Source organism: Mastigoproctus giganteus, chromosome 7, assembly GCF_048544385.1.
Source record: "Mastigoproctus giganteus isolate SK-2022 chromosome 7, ASM4854438v1, whole genome shotgun sequence".
Lineage (NCBI taxonomy): Eukaryota > Metazoa > Arthropoda > Arachnida > Uropygi > Thelyphonidae > Mastigoproctus > Mastigoproctus giganteus.
Genome location: NC_143581.1, coordinates 53,844,148 through 53,862,479, shown reverse-complemented (window position 1 = coordinate 53,862,479; position 18,332 = coordinate 53,844,148). Strand labels below are relative to the sequence as shown.

At 38.5% G+C, this 18,332-nt stretch overlaps 1 protein-coding gene across 2 annotated transcripts in view; it reads right to left on the bottom strand.

Moving 5' to 3' along the window:
• The window catches only part of LOC150082899 (tetratricopeptide repeat protein 5-like), a 106,491-nt gene that overhangs the window by 69,790 nt on the left and 18,369 nt on the right, over nt 1–18,332 (bottom strand). Inside the window, exon 3 of one of the 2 annotated variants that reach the window (XM_090376900.1) lies at nt 8,533–8,750. In XM_090376900.1, the coding sequence (XP_090233026.1) occupies nt 8,533–8,750 (218 nt within the window). The remainder of the gene's footprint in view (nt 1–8,532; nt 8,751–18,332) is intronic. The other variant, XM_090376901.1, reaches the window with a different exon arrangement.

Sequence of the window (18,332 nt, the reverse complement as noted above, 5' to 3'; positions counted from 1 at the left end):
CGAAATCGCACATGAGCCAACGCGAAAACCACGTTATACTCACATTGTTCCCCAATATATCACTCATGTTGGAGCAAATTCGTGTTTCCAAAATGCACGTTATAGCAGAACTGACTGTATTGAAGTTACGATCATAAATTCACCAGGATAAACTAATGAAACTCAATATCATTACAGGTAAGTACTTTACAAATTCAATATCGATAAGAGCATTTGAAATTTAATTATATATAATTAATAAAGTAAACTTCATAGCATAACCAGTGCATAATGTTATTACTGCCTTAGATATATTTAGTGTAAAGTGTGTTTAGGCTCAAACCGCACCAGGGGTTTCCCTCATCTCACGTGGTATACATTGTCTTGTGATACAGAACACTGTAAAGGTCAGAGATTTAAAAGTATATGGGTATTGTTTACGTGTAGTGTTGTGTACCGTTGTTCCTCTGGCCATTTAGCCGCTAGACCCCTGCTGAGGCCCGATGTTGCCTGCACTTCGCCCCATGGAGGCAGACCAGCTACATCAGTAGTTTACGATTACTCTGCAGATTTTAGTGACAAGGACCTTAAAAAAAAAAAAAAGTGCACACACACACACACACACACATGTGGAGTGATCATGGCAGGGATAGTGCTAGAATCTGAAGGGCCGAAAGTTTTGTGGGCGAAGCAATTTGGGTGTAGTTAAATTTGGACGTGTAGAGTGCTCGCTAGCATACAGATAGAGTTGGGGGGGGAAGACTGAAGGCTGGGGAAAGACGTAGAAATATGGGGATGATAGAGAAAGCAGCCCCAGAGAGTCAGTGAAGCAGGGCCATGCCTCGCCAGGCAAAAGGTGGCTTGTTTGTTTGTTTGTTTGTTTGTTATTTGGTTTTTAGGAGCATTAGCAACTAAGGCCATATTTCTAAGGGAATATGCGGTGGTGATTCCCTGACCTTTCCGCATCCTCCGTATTTGGTGGTGATGGGCTCGAACCCCGGTCTAATCAAGAAGCGTGTGCTACGCACTGCTGCTCCTTCCCACCTGGCTACAGAGGCGCCCATGCAAAAGGTGACATAGCAGAAGGGGAGGAGACAGGGCCCATCTCCTCCCCCTGCCAAGGGAAGGGGAGTCCGGTTCAGATTGCCAATACTGGTGTTGGGCAGCTTAGCTGCACTGTCATTCATTAATTTCTTCTTAATTCATGTTTTGAAGAAATAATTTCTTCTTAATTCTTCTTAATTCATGGTCCAGTCAAGTATTTTTTCATGCTTGAGATGCAGGTCTAAGTTTGGGATGTTGTCTTCTAGTCCAGTTCTTCTTGTTCTTGATGTAGGTGTCTTTTTTTAGTTCCTTTTATAGTCATTAGTGAGTGTGGTTATGTGCAGTGTTTTCGGCCCTGCAAGTTGGTAGGGTTCGAAATTCACTAGTGGGTAACCAGTGGTTTGTCTTGTGTCCGTTTGCTTTTTTCAGGGTTAAACAGAAGGCCCTAGGGTGGTCCCAGTAGGGTCCTTAGTCTGGTAAACATCTCTTGGGCAAATTATGAGAAAGCCTGGTAATGGTCCTCCTCAGCAGTATGAGGTGCTCCTGATCCTTTAGTTTGAATTGGATATTCATGATGAGATGCCAATGGAGGTTTTCGTAGAGGTGGCAATCGTGCATTAAATGCTTCCAGGATTGTTCTTCACCACAGTGGCATAGTGGAGATTCTACAATACCGAAGGCAGCCAATTTTGCATTGAAAGATCTGTGCCCCATGAGTAGAAAAGTGGTGTAGAGGCCAGGTGAGAACCAAGGTGGGTGCGTGGTTAGATATATTTAGTGTAGTATTTTTAATTATATTGAATTTGAAGGAAAATCATGCCTCAGAACAGAGCAGCAAAGCAAAGGCTCAAGCTAGTGGGAGCGGCATGGCTCTGGGAAGAACTTAAGGGGGCAATTGTCCTCGGAATCAGGACCTTATGAAATATATGATCCTTGAGGTTGTCACAGACATTCTCTCAGATATGCCAGACAAGCTGTATTTGCTACCTTGGAGTCTAAAACGCTGATGGAACTGATATTCGGGTGACACTCAAGTCAAGTGGACCCAATTTCGGCGAAGTCCGTGACAGCCAAATCCTCTGCTTGCACCTTCACGATGGTGGGACTGTTAGTAATCCTGGGTATAACCTCCATGTACAAGTACATGGTGGAAGACCACCCAGGTGTGAACCAACGTAAGCAGGGGTCGAGGTGTGGCACCCACACCACATGGAGAATACCGCCCCTCTATGTTACCAGGCAGTACTAGGTAGTAGATGACACTCATCAACCGGTGCAATACCACCACTTTGCTTATTGGAGGCTTGAAGTGGTGGAACCCACGTTTAGTCTCTAGAGCTAAGTTCCGGTCAACCCTTCCCTATCTCTTCCATCATGCAGTATGATTGATGACTTTTGAGGTTATGATGAACATCGTGGCGAGATCCAATATTCCTTACATTTCAAGAGTACAGCTCTAAAACTGTGTTCGCAGGCCGGCCACTAGTTAGTATACAGGACCGAACCTATTGGTAACTCTCTAGGAGGCTTCCAGATCAGCTAGTGTATAATCTTGCTACCTCTACTCTGCCAGATAGTGACTGGAGGGAGTCCGAGTAGTGTGTATGCGGGGAGCATTGTCGAGGCCACGTTATGTTGAGGATCTGGGTATATTCTTACCACATGTACGCCATATCCAAAAATTTCATTACTTCATACAGCATGTCCCACCCACTTTTTCTTACTATTGAATATACCATGAATTGTCAAACTAATGGAGCAAGCTTATCTGCGAAAAGATCTAAACCTCCCAAGGACTTCCTAATTCATTTCACAAATATACATGGTCTCAATTCTAATCTCAACAACATCCATTTCCACTTGAAGTCTGCCAAACCCCATGTACTTTTTCTGACAGAATCTCAGTTATCGGTTGATTCAACTACTGCTCATCTCAGTTGTCCAAATTATTCACTGCATGATTCCTTTCGCCTCAAAGGTGGTACTTGTGCTTATGTCCATTCTGATATTCCCTGTCAGACACTTGGCAATTTGGAATCTCCTCTCTTTGATCTTCTCTGTCTTAAAATCTCTCTACCTCACTGTGTCAAATTCATCTGTTGTTTCTACCATTCTCCCACCCCCACTAATCACTTGGAGCCCTTTGACTTCCTCTCTTTGCAACTTGATTTTCTCCAGTCCAACTTTCCTAAGAGTGAGGTAATTTTCCTTGGTGATTTTAATGTTCACAACTCCAGCTGGCTTCCGTTTTCTAGTCTCACCGACCCAGCTGGTCGAGATGCTGAGGCTTTTGCAATTACTAATGACCTAGCACAGATTGTTCATTTACCTACAAGAATACCGGAGAATCCTAATCATACAGCCAAGACGCTTGATCTTTTTCTCACAAACAACCCTTCTACGTACACAGTCGAAGTGAGAGATCATTTAGGCACTTCAGATTACAACTTGGTGATTGTCCCTTTTCCAATGGAGCCTTTATCTCATGGCTATTCCCAACCTCGTGTTGTTTGGCATTACAAGAATGCAAAATGGGATGACCTGCGAGATTTCTTTTCTTCTTTTCCTTCGTCGGATTACTGTTTCAAAACTTCTGATGTCAACGTCTGCTCAGATCGTGTCAGTGAAATTATTCTTGCAGGAATGGAATCCTTTATCCCACACTCCACTTTAAAATCTCGTCCTTTATCTAAACCTTGGATTTACAATAAATCTGCTAAGGCTGTTCAAGAGAAGAATGTTGCATATCGTAATTGGCTTGTTTATAATTTTCAGTTTCATTTTCTGGCTACACCAAAGCTCGCAACAATTGTAAAGCAGTTATTAATCAGTCCAAACTAGAGTTTGAACAGGCTAAGAGTAGAAACTTGCCTCTTGCCCTAATGGTAGCCGAGAATTCTGGTCTGTTGCCAAAGCTATTGACCGCAACGTTTGCCCATCTCTGCTCCCACCTCTGTCCAAACCAGATGGTTCTCTTGTCACTTCAGCCAAGGAATAAGCTGACCTGCTAGCATCCCATTTTTCTTCCAGCTCATGTATTAATGATCTTGGTAAAACACCTCCCGCCATTCCCAACACGCTCCATTCAATGCCTCCTGTGGTCTTCCATCAAAATAATGTCAGAAGGATTTTGATGAATCTTGATGATAAGAAAGCTCCAGATCCTGATGATATTTCTCCACTTGTTCTCAAAACCTGTGCTTCTGAACTTACTCCTATTCTTTGCCGCCATTTTTGGCTTTCTTATTCCAAAGGTGTTTTTCCTTCTGCTTGGAAATTTGCTCATATCCAGCCAGTTCCTAAAAAGGGTGACAAATCCCTCCCATCCAATTATCGTCCCATTGCAAATACTTCTACTCTTTCTAAAGTAATGGAGAAATGAATTAACCGCCAACATTTAAACTACCTAGAAACCTTCCGTCTGATCAACGATCGCCAGTATGGATTCCGTCAGTGTCAATCCACTAGTGATATTCTGGCTTATGTTACCCATTTATGGACTAATTCAATGGAAAGATTTGGTGAAACACAAATAGTTGCTCTTGACATCTCAAAGGCTTTCGATCGTGTTTGGCATAAAGGTCTTCTAAACAAGCTTCCATCTTATGGTTTGCCAACTGTTTTTAGTAATTGGTTATCCAGTTTTCTCTCTGATCGCTCACTGAGGGTGATGGTAGATGGCTCTCTGTCTTCTAACTTCTCCACTAATGCCGGTGTCCCCCAAGGTTCAGTTCTTTCCCCCACTCTTTTCCTCTTGTATATTAATGACCTTCTTCCATTGACTGGAAATCCTATCCATAGTTTTGCCAATGATAGCACATTGCATTCTACTTTCCATTTTGAGAAACCTTGCCCTGTTCAATCAGCTTCAACTTCTCAAAAATCTGCTACCAATTCCTTAAATGCCAATCTTCAGATAATTCTCCAGTGGGACAAAGACAACTTAGTTGATTTAAACCCTTCTAAAACTCAGTCTTGTCTTATATCTAGCAAAAAGGATCCTTCTGCTCCTATGCTTATCTTTAGTGACACTCCGATTTCTAGGCAAAATGATATATCTCTTTTGGGGATTACACTGACTTCTAATCTCTCTTGGCACAAGCACATTACAAATATTGCTTCCTCTGCATCTAAAAAACTTGGTTTTCTCTTTCGCTCTCGGCGTTACTTTTCTTCCGAACAGCTGCTCACTCTGTATAAATTGCAAATCTGCCCTGCCATGGAATATTGTTCCCACATCTGGGGTGGTGCCCCCAAAACCTCTCTCAGTCTTCTTGATTCCATTCAGAAGAGGGCAGTTAGGTTAATTAATGATTCATCTCTAACAGAGTCTCTCCACTCGCTGTCTCATAGATGTACTGTTTCTGTTGCATTCCTCTTCTACAGATACTTCCATGGGCACTGTTCTTCTGAATTGGCTTCTATAATTCCTGCTCTCTCTTTCAAAACATTCCGAACACGTGCCGGCACCAGCCAACATCCATTTACTGTCCAACTTCAAACTCACAGAACCAACTTTTCATCTTCCTCGTTTATTCATTCAACTGTAGTTTTCTGAAACAACCTTCCTTCATACGTATTTCGTGAAAATTACAGTCTACAGAAGTTCAAGTCCAATGTCAACAAATATCTTCTTTTGTCTTCTCAACCTCCAACCCAAGCACGGTACTAAGTACTATAGGTTCTAATACCTCTCGTGTTTGGGGTTTACATGAAAAAAAAAAAATATATATATATGGCTTGGTTGATGTTTGCAGAACTATCAGGAATGGGATATGATATTGCCAAGAGGAATGTCTTTGTGTGCGCTCAATGTAAGGAGTGTGAGGATATTAGTTGACAACTCGGCATTGTTATGGGTCTTTATGAGAGCTTGAAGAACAGAGTGGATGTCCTCGAAGGAATTAAAGTGTGGGCACATCAAGATCTCAACTACCCATGTAAATGCCAGAGCTTGTACTTGTTCATCAGCAAACACAGCGGCAAACCCTAAGAGAGAATGCTCTGGTCCCACAGGAGCTAGTCATTGTTGGTGATTCTACTGATAGGGAAATGGGAAATATATCGTGCAAAAAGGATAGGTGGAATAGAACCAAGGTATGTCTGCCAGGGGCAAAAGTTGATGATTTTGTAGAGAAGATAAGTAGATCTTTTAAGGGCACAAAAGGTGATATCAGCATTAGCATTAGCAGAGCATTAAAAAAAAAAAAAAAAAAATTTGTAATTGCACACATTTGTAATTTTTTACACTTTTGAAATTTTTCCTGCACATGAGATTAAAAAATTGAATAAATAATTCTACTTATATGTTCGTCAAACATTTCTTTTTTTTTTTTTTTGCTTCAATCAAATTCAGTGAGCATAGTTGCGAGTGTTGCATAAACCTCTAAGGAAATTCCAAATTACGTAAAATTCGACTTACGTAGAATCGAGATGAACGCAACCTTACATAAGTCGGGGATGGCTGTACTTATCTTGGACAAATCATTAGCTTTAATAGTTATAAATGGCTAGAAGTCAAGAGAAGAATAAATTTCGATGGATAACATTCCAGAAATATAGTCACATATTGAGGAGCAATATCCCAATTAGTCTGAAACGTAAAATAATGAACTAATGTATACTCCCCACCATGACTTATGGAAGTGAAACTTGGGCACTCACCAAAAGAATGGAAGAGAAGCTGAAAACTACTTAGCGAAGAATGGAAGAATTATATTAGGAAGCAGACTGTTGGATAAGAAGAGAAACACATGGATTAGGCAGCAAACCCAAGTAAAAGTTTGTTTGAGGATTTATTAGGCGCATCAGCATCTATGGCCATAGTGTACCCCCCTCCCCAAGTAAAGGACATTCTTATCAAAACTAAAGATCTGAAATGGACTTCGGCAGGACACACAGCTCGAAGACATGATGACAGATGGATTAAGAAAATAACAGAATAGTACCCAAGAGGAGCTAAAAGAAAACCTGGAAGACAATGGAGATAGACAGATGAAATTCAAGAGTTCATGGGCAGTAAATGGATGGCCACTGCACAAAACAGAAGGAACTGGAAAGTTGCAGGAGAGGCCTTCATCCAGCAGTGGATTGAAAATGCCTGATGATAATGATGACTCCTAGCATTGGTGTACATGCAGCTGTTCTTATTCTTAGTTACCCTAACACAGTCCATGTATTTACTTGTTTCATGATGACACTCAGCAGTTCTTGAAATCCCCAGCAACTTGCTTTCCAGGCTGCTGCTCATTCCAATAGAAGCAGTGCAAGAATCACTTTCGCTTCTGCCAGTGGCTATTGTTAATTTATCAGTTCTTGTTTCCCCTCAGGCTAGCAGTTTTTGGACCCACCTAACACTGACTCGATGCAAATATTCTTGCACCCTTTCTATTTAAGTGTATCCCATCCCAGTAGAAGCAGTCTCTCCTGTTAGTAAGCACAGACCACGCTGAAAAAAATTCTACCCCCGTGAGCCTTGCACAATTTCTCCAGGGACGAATTGATTGACAAAGCTCTCATCATATACTCCCTCCTATTGTGTCTGGGCAGAATTGCAGAGACTTTCAAATTTAACCCTAACCTATGACTTTTTTTCAGCATTGACCTGTACTTGTTAAGTAAATCTGCAGATCTCTTACTCTTAAGGTCATTAGTGCCAATGTGTACAATAATATAAGCAGCTTCTATGATTAATTCCCTGAATGCCTCCCACTTTATTAATTCCTTTGGTATAACTTTTACACATGCTATCTGTACTTGTTGTTATTATCAGCACTTATTAGCTCTAGGACATCAAGGCAATTACCCACCTGCCTAACTTGTGATATAACTGCTGATTTCAACTTCTTTCATGTTTTAAATTTTTTTATCATATTAAAAGTACATGTGAATGATGACTCACATTTACAAACTGTGATAGGATGACACTGCTGATTTTGATGAAATGAAATAAAGATTGTTTTCATACTAACTACTGCTGCAGGAGAAGCAAGTGTGAAATCTTGATTTCTTAACATACATTGATACAATTATCAAATCCTCATATAAGACACAAACCAGGATTTTTAATATAAATTTTGTGGAAAAAAATTGTATTTATTCTGTTGAAGGTGATCCTTTCAGTCATCATATAAGGGAAGATATATGTGTAACATTGAGGAAGATTAGTGTGGCATAATTACAAAAGCCATAATGTGTAGCAGTATTTGTCTTTAGGAAATAATTGTTTTTTCATTATATTCAGGATAAGACAACAAAAAGTTATCTATGCAAAGAATATCTTGCAATTATTTGCACCTTTATATTAAATAATGAGTGACTCTAGCTTGCTACACTGGCAATTCATTTAAATGTTTTGTCAAAGTAACTGCTCTAATACAACAAAGTTAAATACATTGTTGGATATATCAATTTGGAATGATGTTTTACCCAAACCACATAATCTTACAGTTTAATGTTAATGCAAATTTAAAAATATATCTTAACATAACCTTTCAATAATATACTTACATGCTTCAAAGCACCTTCAAAGCAGTTTTTTGCAGCTTGTATATCTCCTTTCTTCCAATAACATTCTCCTAATTCATTCCAAGCCTTTTCTAATTTGGGATTAAGTTTTACAGCTTTAGAAAGTAATTCTAATGCCTCTGAATTAAATTCTGATCCTACATTTAGAGCTCTTCCTTTCAGCATACAAAAGCGTGCTCTATCTTCTGCTGCACAGGAAACTAAACAAGTGTGAGAGTATTTAATTATTAAAATAAAAATACTGAAAGAAAAATTGAATGCTAGAATATATTCATCACTTCACATTATGATAATATCTAAGTAACCCTTTTAAATGCCCTGTATGCAACAGCAGTTTTCATTTTTATTTAGTATTAACATTGGCAAATGATGCAAGAATGCAGGCTTATACAGCATCAGCTAAAAAAAAAAATTTCCTCATCGCCTGTCCATCCCCCCCAACAGTTTATCTTGTTCTTCCTTGATTTGTTCTGTCATTTAGAAGTAAGGTAAAAAAAAAAAGGGGGGGGGGTAAAAAAAAAGGTAAACTGCAGCCATTATCAATCTACTGCAGGATGGAAGCCTCCACAACGATTCATGTTGAGGGAAATGGACCATAAACTGCCACACTGGTCCAGTGCGGGTTGGCAGATCGACTGTATTCAGCAGTGAGGGGCTTGAATCCCTGTCTATTCAAAGAGCATGTGCTACTGCACTCCCGCTCCTGACCACTAGGATACGGAGGCATACTTCCTCATTGTCTCATCTCAGTTTCTGTTAGGCAGGCACAGTGTTTTTTGGTGCAGTTCTGGAAGTAATATACCTGAATAATATAATGAGCTTTTTGGGTATCTTATACAGAGTATTTAAAACTAAACTACATTACTTTGGAGGCTGGTAGTTGAAAAATGACTAACAACAAAGGGAAAAAAAAAGTTCATAACAACAAAGGAAAAAAAAAAAAAAGTTCCATAAAGTGCCATCAAGAGAAAAATGACACTGTACATTGTGTAGGTACTTATGTCCAGGCCTCAACAAATATGTTCATGGTGCCAGTGAAAAGCTGATTTCTGGATAGGAACCAGCTTTTCACAGCACATTCTCATTTCCACACCAGGTAAGTTGTGGAAATGAGAATGTAAATGTGAAAACAGAAAATATACCTTGCTCGTTAGTGTTAAATTCATACAAGGCCAACAACCTCTCAAAGCAGCTGATATCAATTAAACTCACACTATGATATTGGGCAGTCTGCTGATAATTAAACTGTCAAAATTGAAAGTTTTTACATTTCTTTATGTGACTAACTTTCATCTATTAGTTAAAAATTAACTATTACCAGATTATCAAAGCAACACTTATTGAAAAAAAAACAAGAGATGATAAATTATTTAGACTCAGGTCACTTCCCAAATTATGAATTTCTGACTTCCAGCCATTGTGCAAGCAAACAAAGCTCCAAAAGGCAAAAAGTATAATCTCTTCAAATGATAATTAATCTTTGAATTATTTATTATTATTTTTTTTCCCTATCAAATACAAATGCTATTAGTTTAGTATCAGCACAAAGAGTCCATCCTGTTGCACTTTTCTCAAAAGTCATACCAACCTTTGGCAAGGCAGAACCACAGAAATCCTAAGAAAAATATTTCATAGTTCAACAAGGAACTTATATTCAACTTCACAGCCCCTAGACTGATCTCTAAAATACTAGTCACTGTGCCAGATTTCTTAGTCACCAATGGTGACCAGGTAACCAGATTTGTTGAGACCTGCACATATTAGACATTAACATTCATCAAACATCTGATGTCCAACGATGTAAACAACATGCTGGAATCGGAGAACCACAACATCAATTGTTGCCAAAATGTTTCCTTTGGAATGTTACCAACATGATTTGCAATGCTGTCTTTTACATCTGCCAGCATTACCATACTGTACCAATACACTTTTTACTTCCAATAATTTCACAATCAAAATCTAATGGAAGGTGAGTGAAGTGGTCAAGCAATTGGGAACATATGAGAAATTATAGTCTTTATGTAGGAACCACTGGGTGGACAGTATCCAATGGTACTCCAGCATGAACACCATCGTATCCAAGCAAACTCTAGCTTGAACAGTGGGAATAACCTGTTGGCTGAATTTATAATATTGCAGATCAGTCATGGTATACATTATGGGACCATATGGCAGATTTTCCACAGAGATTCTGCCATATGGTCCCACAATGAATGTGGAGGTGAAACCACACCACAACAGTAACATGTAGGGGAATGCAGTGTAATTTCATTGGTGACATATGTATGCAATGCTCCCCATATTCAACAATACTGGATGTTGACATAACATAACAATTCAGCTGGAGGTATGCCTTGTTGCCCACAGAATGTTCCAAGGCCAATTATCTATACTGTCCACTTCAATTCTGGCCCAGCATTGAAAAGCAAAATCCAAACATTTCTCAGAATTACATACAGTCAGCTTCTATGCCATGTTCATATGGGTATCTGTGTTGCATGCTTTGTAGAACCTTATGAATAGTTAATCATGAAACATTTAGTTCCACAGCAACTTCTCTATCACTAGTGACTGAATACTAATTGCATGCTGTGCTCTCAGTTATAGCAACAGTGCCCTCATAACCTGGAAACTTCCTCTGCTATGGCATAAGACAAACTACTCAACTCTTCAAACTTCTGTTTCATATTGCATAGCCCATTTTGCAATAGAGTCCAACATTATCTTTATCATGGGTGGTATTTATGAAGAGCAGCCAAGGAATTGACTGCTACTGTTTTGGTAATAGAACTTACCCAACAAAGCATGAACCTTCAGTGAAAATTTCACGGTCAATTCCTATGTCCAATTTGTTATTCTCTGTTCTTACAACTCTTCCATGGATGGACTGTTGTTGGAATATAATTTACAAAATTCTTATAAACAGCACCATTTCCTGATGGCATAGTATAGAACTAATTTTTTTTCCCTATCATGCTTTTTACATTTCTGACTAGTGTGCATTCTAAATTTTAGCTCTGTGCAATTAGCTGTTTTCTATGTATCGGCCTTTCAAGTGTTACCATTTAAATATAATCGTCCTGCATATCATCTATTAAATGCTTTATATTCTAAAAGCTTTTATGAGATTATAAACCAGAGTGTCTATCTGTCTCTAGCAGAAAAATCTTATTATCTTTATTTGACATTAAGATTATTTTAAGCATCAAGGATAGTCAGTTGGCACAGTGACATCTAAGACCATAATATACCATGACCTAGGTGATAGCAATAAAAAAAGGTTAAATTGTCATATGTTATTAGGTGTTCCATCAGACATGAAAGAAAGAATCAAAAACGTCTCATCATAATACAAACTGCTATTAAATACACACATCACAATGTTAAAATTGTGTATGTAATTACCAAATGCAATTGACTGTATTTTAGTTATGTTTGTTTTTTTTTTTTTTTTTTTAGGAGCATTAGCAACTAAGGCCATATTGCTCCGGGATATGCGGTGGTCATTCCCTTACCTTTCCGCATCCTCCATATTTGGTGGTGATGGGCTCGAACCCCGGTCTAATCAAGAAGCGTGTGCTACGCACTGCTGTTCCTTCCCACCTGGCTATTTTAGTTATCTATATGCTCTAAAAGCAATTTTATTCCCCCCATTCTGTTACATAATAAGACAAAAAAAATTAAGGCATGTGAAAAGGTCACAATGATTAATTAATACTAATTTCACAGCTGAGTTTTTCAAGTAGTAATAACAGATTTTTATTTTACAAAACCAGGCATTGAAATTTTAAGATATTATAAGATAAATCTATTAAAATTTATCCAATATAATAAAATATACACGTCTTTCCAAACATGAAAAATACAAGATGTGTTTTTCCACCTAATACTTTAAAGGAGGAGTAGTAGTAGTTGTTCATTTTCTTGAGACAATTAACACTCAATGTTTACTCATAACAAAGACTCAAATTTCTGGATTGCCAATTCACTTGGCAATCCAGAAATTGGATTGCCAAGGGTAAGTTGCTACAATGGATAAAAGGATGGTTAAGTGGGAGAAGACAGAGGGTGGTAATCAATGGGTGCTGCTCTTCTTCGACTAATGTTATTAGTGGAGTCCCACAGGGTTCGGTGTTAGGTCCACTGTTGTTTTGTATATTTATCAATGATATTGATGAAGGTATATCAGGCTTAATGTCGAAGTTTGCAGATGATACAAAGGTTGGCAGGGTTGTTAATGACAGTAATGGCAGTGTGCTACTGCAACAGGATCTAGATAATTTGGGCAGATGGGCTAAGAAGTGGCAACTGAAGTTTAACCTTGACAAATGCAAAGTACTGCATATGGGTAGAAGTAACCCCAGAGAAACGTACCAACTGTGTGGTACTACACTTAAGGTGGTAGAAAATGAAAAAGACCTGGGAGTAATTGTGCAGTCAGATATGAAGTTTTCTGAGCAATGCAGACAGGCTGCCAGGGCAGGTCATGGGGTTTTGTCAATGATATATAGGAATTTTGCTAGCAGGGAAAAGGAGGTGATTATTCCTCTGTATAAGGCAATGGTCAGGCCACGCCTTGAGTACTGCGTACAGGTCTGGAGGCCTCATTTTAGGAAGGATGTAGATTTACTTGAGCGTGTACAGAGAAGGGCAACAAGATTGGTGAGGGGAATGAAGGGATCCTCTTACCAAGAGAGGCTTAAGTTCTGCAAATTGCAGTGGCTGGAGACTAGGCACCTGCGCAGTGATCTGATTGAGGTGTATAAGGCCTTGAATGGGTTGAGCACGTTGAATTCTGATGGGATCCTTCCACTTGTTCAGATTACGAATCTAAGGGGGCATAAATTCAAATTAAGAAAAGAGAGATGTAGATTAGATGTGCGGAAATTTGCCTTTAGCCAGCGGGTGGTTAATTGCTGGAACAAACTTCCATCTGTCGTTGTGGAAGCTGATAGGTTGAATAAATTTAAGGAGGAACTGGACAGGCATTTGGAGGGAATGGTGTGATTTTTTTTTTTTTTTTTTTTTTGGCTGATGCTGCATAAGCTCATACACTTGCTTTCTTGCATCAAATGCCACTGCTACTACTACTACTACTACTACTACTAATTGAGGAAAACTAAAGAGAAAATTATTGAACCCTCCTCAAATATAGGATTAAAATCAATCTGTAATTCAATGAACAGTAGTCAGTTTTGTGTAAAAGTAAAGGCAGAATGTCTAGCACTTCATGAAAAGCAATGAAGAAATTTTTGCCTTTTTTAGCCAAATAATTCTGTGAAACAATTCTTTCATCCATGAAATAATACAATCAAAACAACAGAGTTAGCTATTTACTTATTAATCCTGCTTTACACCTTTCAATCACTTCTTTAATTCTTAGGTTCAAAAATTTAGTGAGTGAAAAAGAACAATAATTGCACTCAATGTTTCCACACATTATTATATTATTCTACAGGATGATCATTTTAAATGAGAACCCATGAAATATGAATAACTTTGAGTAAGAATGCTAATGATGAAATTTACAGTAACATTCTTTATTCTGTGTGTGGTGTTGCTACCTGCAGACAACCCGTAAAACAATGAATGTAAAAAGTTTATGCAAAAAAAGTAAATAAACATAGAGGTCAGCACAGAGGAGTGTATATTCATGGTGGAACCTCAAAAACATTGATTCTAGTCCTGATTTATAAATCATGTTAAGTAGTTATTGAAAACTACTCAAAATGTTTTTGTAGGCAATTTTAAGTTGCAAGGCACAAACAAATAAAATCTGTGATAGATATGGAAGCTTGTGAAAACATTTGGGGAGACTGGGATGTGAATTGTATTTGCATCAACTGTTGTGACTGAGGAATAATTAGCACAGGATAGGGAAAGCCTGGCAGAAGTCCACGTGAATCACTTTGGAGGCTAAAAAAAAGGGAATATCTTTGGCTATGTCAAAGAAAATGCTTACAACAATAATTCACAGTCTGTAAGAAACAAAAAGCAACACATACACCCAACATCACTCCCAACATGAAAAGCAATATATCCAACCATCACTCCTGATGCTTTGATGCATTCAGCTATGCTGTGATCATGACAGTGCTCATTTTTAAAAGTTTCTGTGACAAGTTAAGTAATTTCAGAGAATAAAGAACGTTACTTGTAAATTTCATGTCTTTTTACTCAGAGTTTTGTGCATTTCCATGGGCTCTCATTTAAAATTATCATTCTGTACCATATAATTTAAAAATATATATTATTTCTATTGCTGATTTATGTTACAATTTTGGTGATAAATTAATTAATATGAAAAAATAATTTCATTAAAAATTACCAATTTTTTATTTCATTGATTGAAGTATTTCATAAATATGAAAAAAAAAGTTACAGGCAATCCTTGGCCTTATGGCAGGCATTCTTAGAAAAGTACCATAAGTTGAAGCCAGTCTTCTCATAAAACAATGATTTAATAGGAGATTATGTTTCTAACAAAGGGCTTGATACTATCAAACAATGAAGTTCTTATCTTGATTTTTCTTAGCTGACTTGCTCATAGACAGAATATATAATATATTTGCAGTTAAAGAAGACAATTAGGAACACTATTATCATGATCATGACATCTAGAAGCCATGCTATGTTGGATTTATGTTAGATACCTCTTTGAGAAACCTTTTGGTGAGACTGAAGGCCCCTGGATGCCTTTTTGAAAAATAAATGGGCCCAACACTGAACCCTGGAGCTCCACTAATAACATTTGTCCACGAAGAGCAGTGTCCACTGATTACCATTCTCTGTCGTCTCCCACCCAACCATCCCTTTATCCATTGTAGCAACTTACCCTTAATGCCACACCTCTACAATTTGTACAGCAGTCTTCCATGTGCAACAGTATTAAAAGCTTTTCTGAAATCCAAGTATATGATATCAAAATTATTTTTGGCATTCAGTTCCTTTGTGACTACATCATAGTATCCAATCAAATTGGTCAGACAAGACCTCCTTTTAACAAACCCATGTTGTGTCTTAACTATTACTGCAGTCTTGTCTATATGATCCTGCAATGCTTCTTTAACCAGTGATTCCATTATTTCCCCCAGAACACAAGTTAAACTAACAGGTCTATAGTTACTTGTGTCACCTTTTGATCCCCCTTTTTGAATTGGTGATACATTTGCACACCTCCAGTTAATGAGGATCTCCCCTGAGTCCAAGGAAGCTCTCATAATTATGGCTAAGGGTTTGCTTACTTCCCTTGCTACCTCCATCAGTATAACTGGATAGAATCCATCTGCCCCAGGTGACTTTTTTATGTTTAACTTCAACAATTTCTCCTCCACTTTACTCTCAGTTATTACAAAATCACTTAGCTCCCTGTTAGAGTTTGATAAACTTCTGGCACTCCCCTCATTGAATAACTCCTCATGTGTGAATGTAGATGCAAAATACTCATTCAGTTTATCAGCTACCTGAGCATGATCATCAATAATCAACCCATCTATATTAAGTGGTCCAATCTGATTCATCCCTTTCCTTCTAGAGTTTACATAAGTAAAGAACTCTTCACTGTTTTTCTTTGCATCCTTTTCCCAAAGATTTCTCGTAATCTGCCTTCGCCTGCCTAACCCCCTTTGTGACTTAATTACAGACTAGTTTATATCTGCCATAGGCTTCTGATACTTTATATGCATCCCATGCATTTTTCTTCTCTGCCATGAGCTTCATTAGTTCATCTGACATCCATTTAGGTCTAAATCTTGAACAGTATTTCTTAGTTGGTAGGAAAAGTCTGGTAGATTCCAAGATTTATTCCTTGGAAGCTTCCCATTTAGAATTCATTGTTTTTAACATCATCAGTTGATCCCACTGTATAGAATTTAAAAAATTCTGAAGCCACTGTAGTCACCATTACGAAAGCAAAAATCCTTCCTTTTACCCTTGATGGTAGTTACATCTTTAAGTAATTCCCACATCAGTACATTGTGATCACTGTCACCCAGTGGTTCATTTATCTGCAAATTCTTAATGCATGAATAATCACTGCTGATAATCAGATCAAGAGTATTACTCTCTCTCGTTGCTTCTCGAACATGTTGCAGTGAAAACATTCATCCAATAAATCCACAAAAGTTTTGCTAGTGTGCGACTGACCAACCCACAAGTTCCAGTCAATATCTGGAAAGTTGAAATCCCCCATTATAAGACATTCTGATTTACTGGCCCACTCTTTTTCTCTGCACAATTGCTCATTATATTCATCAGATTCTTTAGGCCTATATAACACACACACACCTACTCTCATTTTTCCTTTCCCAGTGCTTATGTCACACAAACAGATTCATTCAACATTGCATTGTCCACTAACATCAACTGGATGCACTTCCTTAGATTTTGTGTTTTTCTTAACTAACAGCATAACCCCTCCTCCCTTCCTGTCCTGTCTATCCTTTCTGTACATATTGTACTCCCCAAATTCCAATTCTGCACTGTTTATGTCTGTGTGACACAATGTCTCTGATATCTCAACAATATCTGCCTTTGATGTCTTGAATAGCACTTCAAGCTCATCAAATATTATTAATATACATCTAGCATTGGTGTACATGCATCTGTTTCTACTCTTTGTTACCCTAACACAGTGGTTTTCAACCAGGGTGCCGCAACAACATCCAGGGGTGCCACGTAATTTGGGTTTAAGTTACTTAAAATCACTTTCACTTCTGCCAGTGGCTACTGTTAATCTATTAGTCCACGTATACACCCCGCAAGCTAGCAGTTTTCCGACCCAACTAACACTGCCTTCATAGCATCAGCAAATATTCTTGCACCCTTTCTATTTGAGTGTACCAGATTCCTGTCAAAGCAGTCTCTCCTGTCAACAAGCACAGACCAGGCTGAAAAAAATTCTACCCCTTGAGCCTGAGCCTTGCACAATCTCTCCAGGGCCGAATTAGCATTAGCATTAGCATTAGTAGAGGCATTTGATGCAAGAAAGCAAGCTTATGCAGCATCAGCCAAAAAAAAAAAAAAAAAAAAAAAACCACTTCCACTTCACCCCTCTGTTCGTTCAAAATACCTGTCCAGCTGAGCCTTAAACTTATTTAGGCTATCAACCTCCACCACAAGGGATGGAAGTCTGTTCCACCAACCAACCACCCGCTGGCTAAAGGCAAATTTCCGCACGTCTATCCTACATCTGTCTTTCCTCAATTTGAATTTATGCCCTCTCAGGTGATTTTTCTGAGCTAGAGGAAGAATCCCATCAGCATTGAGCATGCTTAAACCATTCAAGGCTTTATACACCTCTATCAGATCACCTCGCTGGTGCCTAGTCTCCAGACACTGTAATTTGCAAAACTTAAGCCTTTCTTCGTAAGAGCACCCCTTTGTTCCATTCACTAATCTTGTTGCCCTTCTCTGTACTCGTTCCAGCAGCTCTACATACTTCTTTAAATGCGGCCTCCAGACCTGTATACAGTACTCTAGGTGTGGCCTGACCATTGCCTTATACAATGGAATAATCACCTCCTTATCCCTGCTGGAAAAATTCCTGTATATCATTGACAATACTCCATGAGCTACTCCTGCAGCCCGTCTGCACTGCTCAGAGAACTTCATATCTGCCTGCACAACCACCCCCAAGTCCCTTTCATTCTCTACCACTGTTAGTGTAGTACCACAGATTTGATAATTTGCTCTGGGGTTGCTGTTTCCCATGTGTAGTACTTTACATTTGTCAATGTTAAACTTCATTTGCCACCTCTCAGCCCATCTGCTCAACCTTT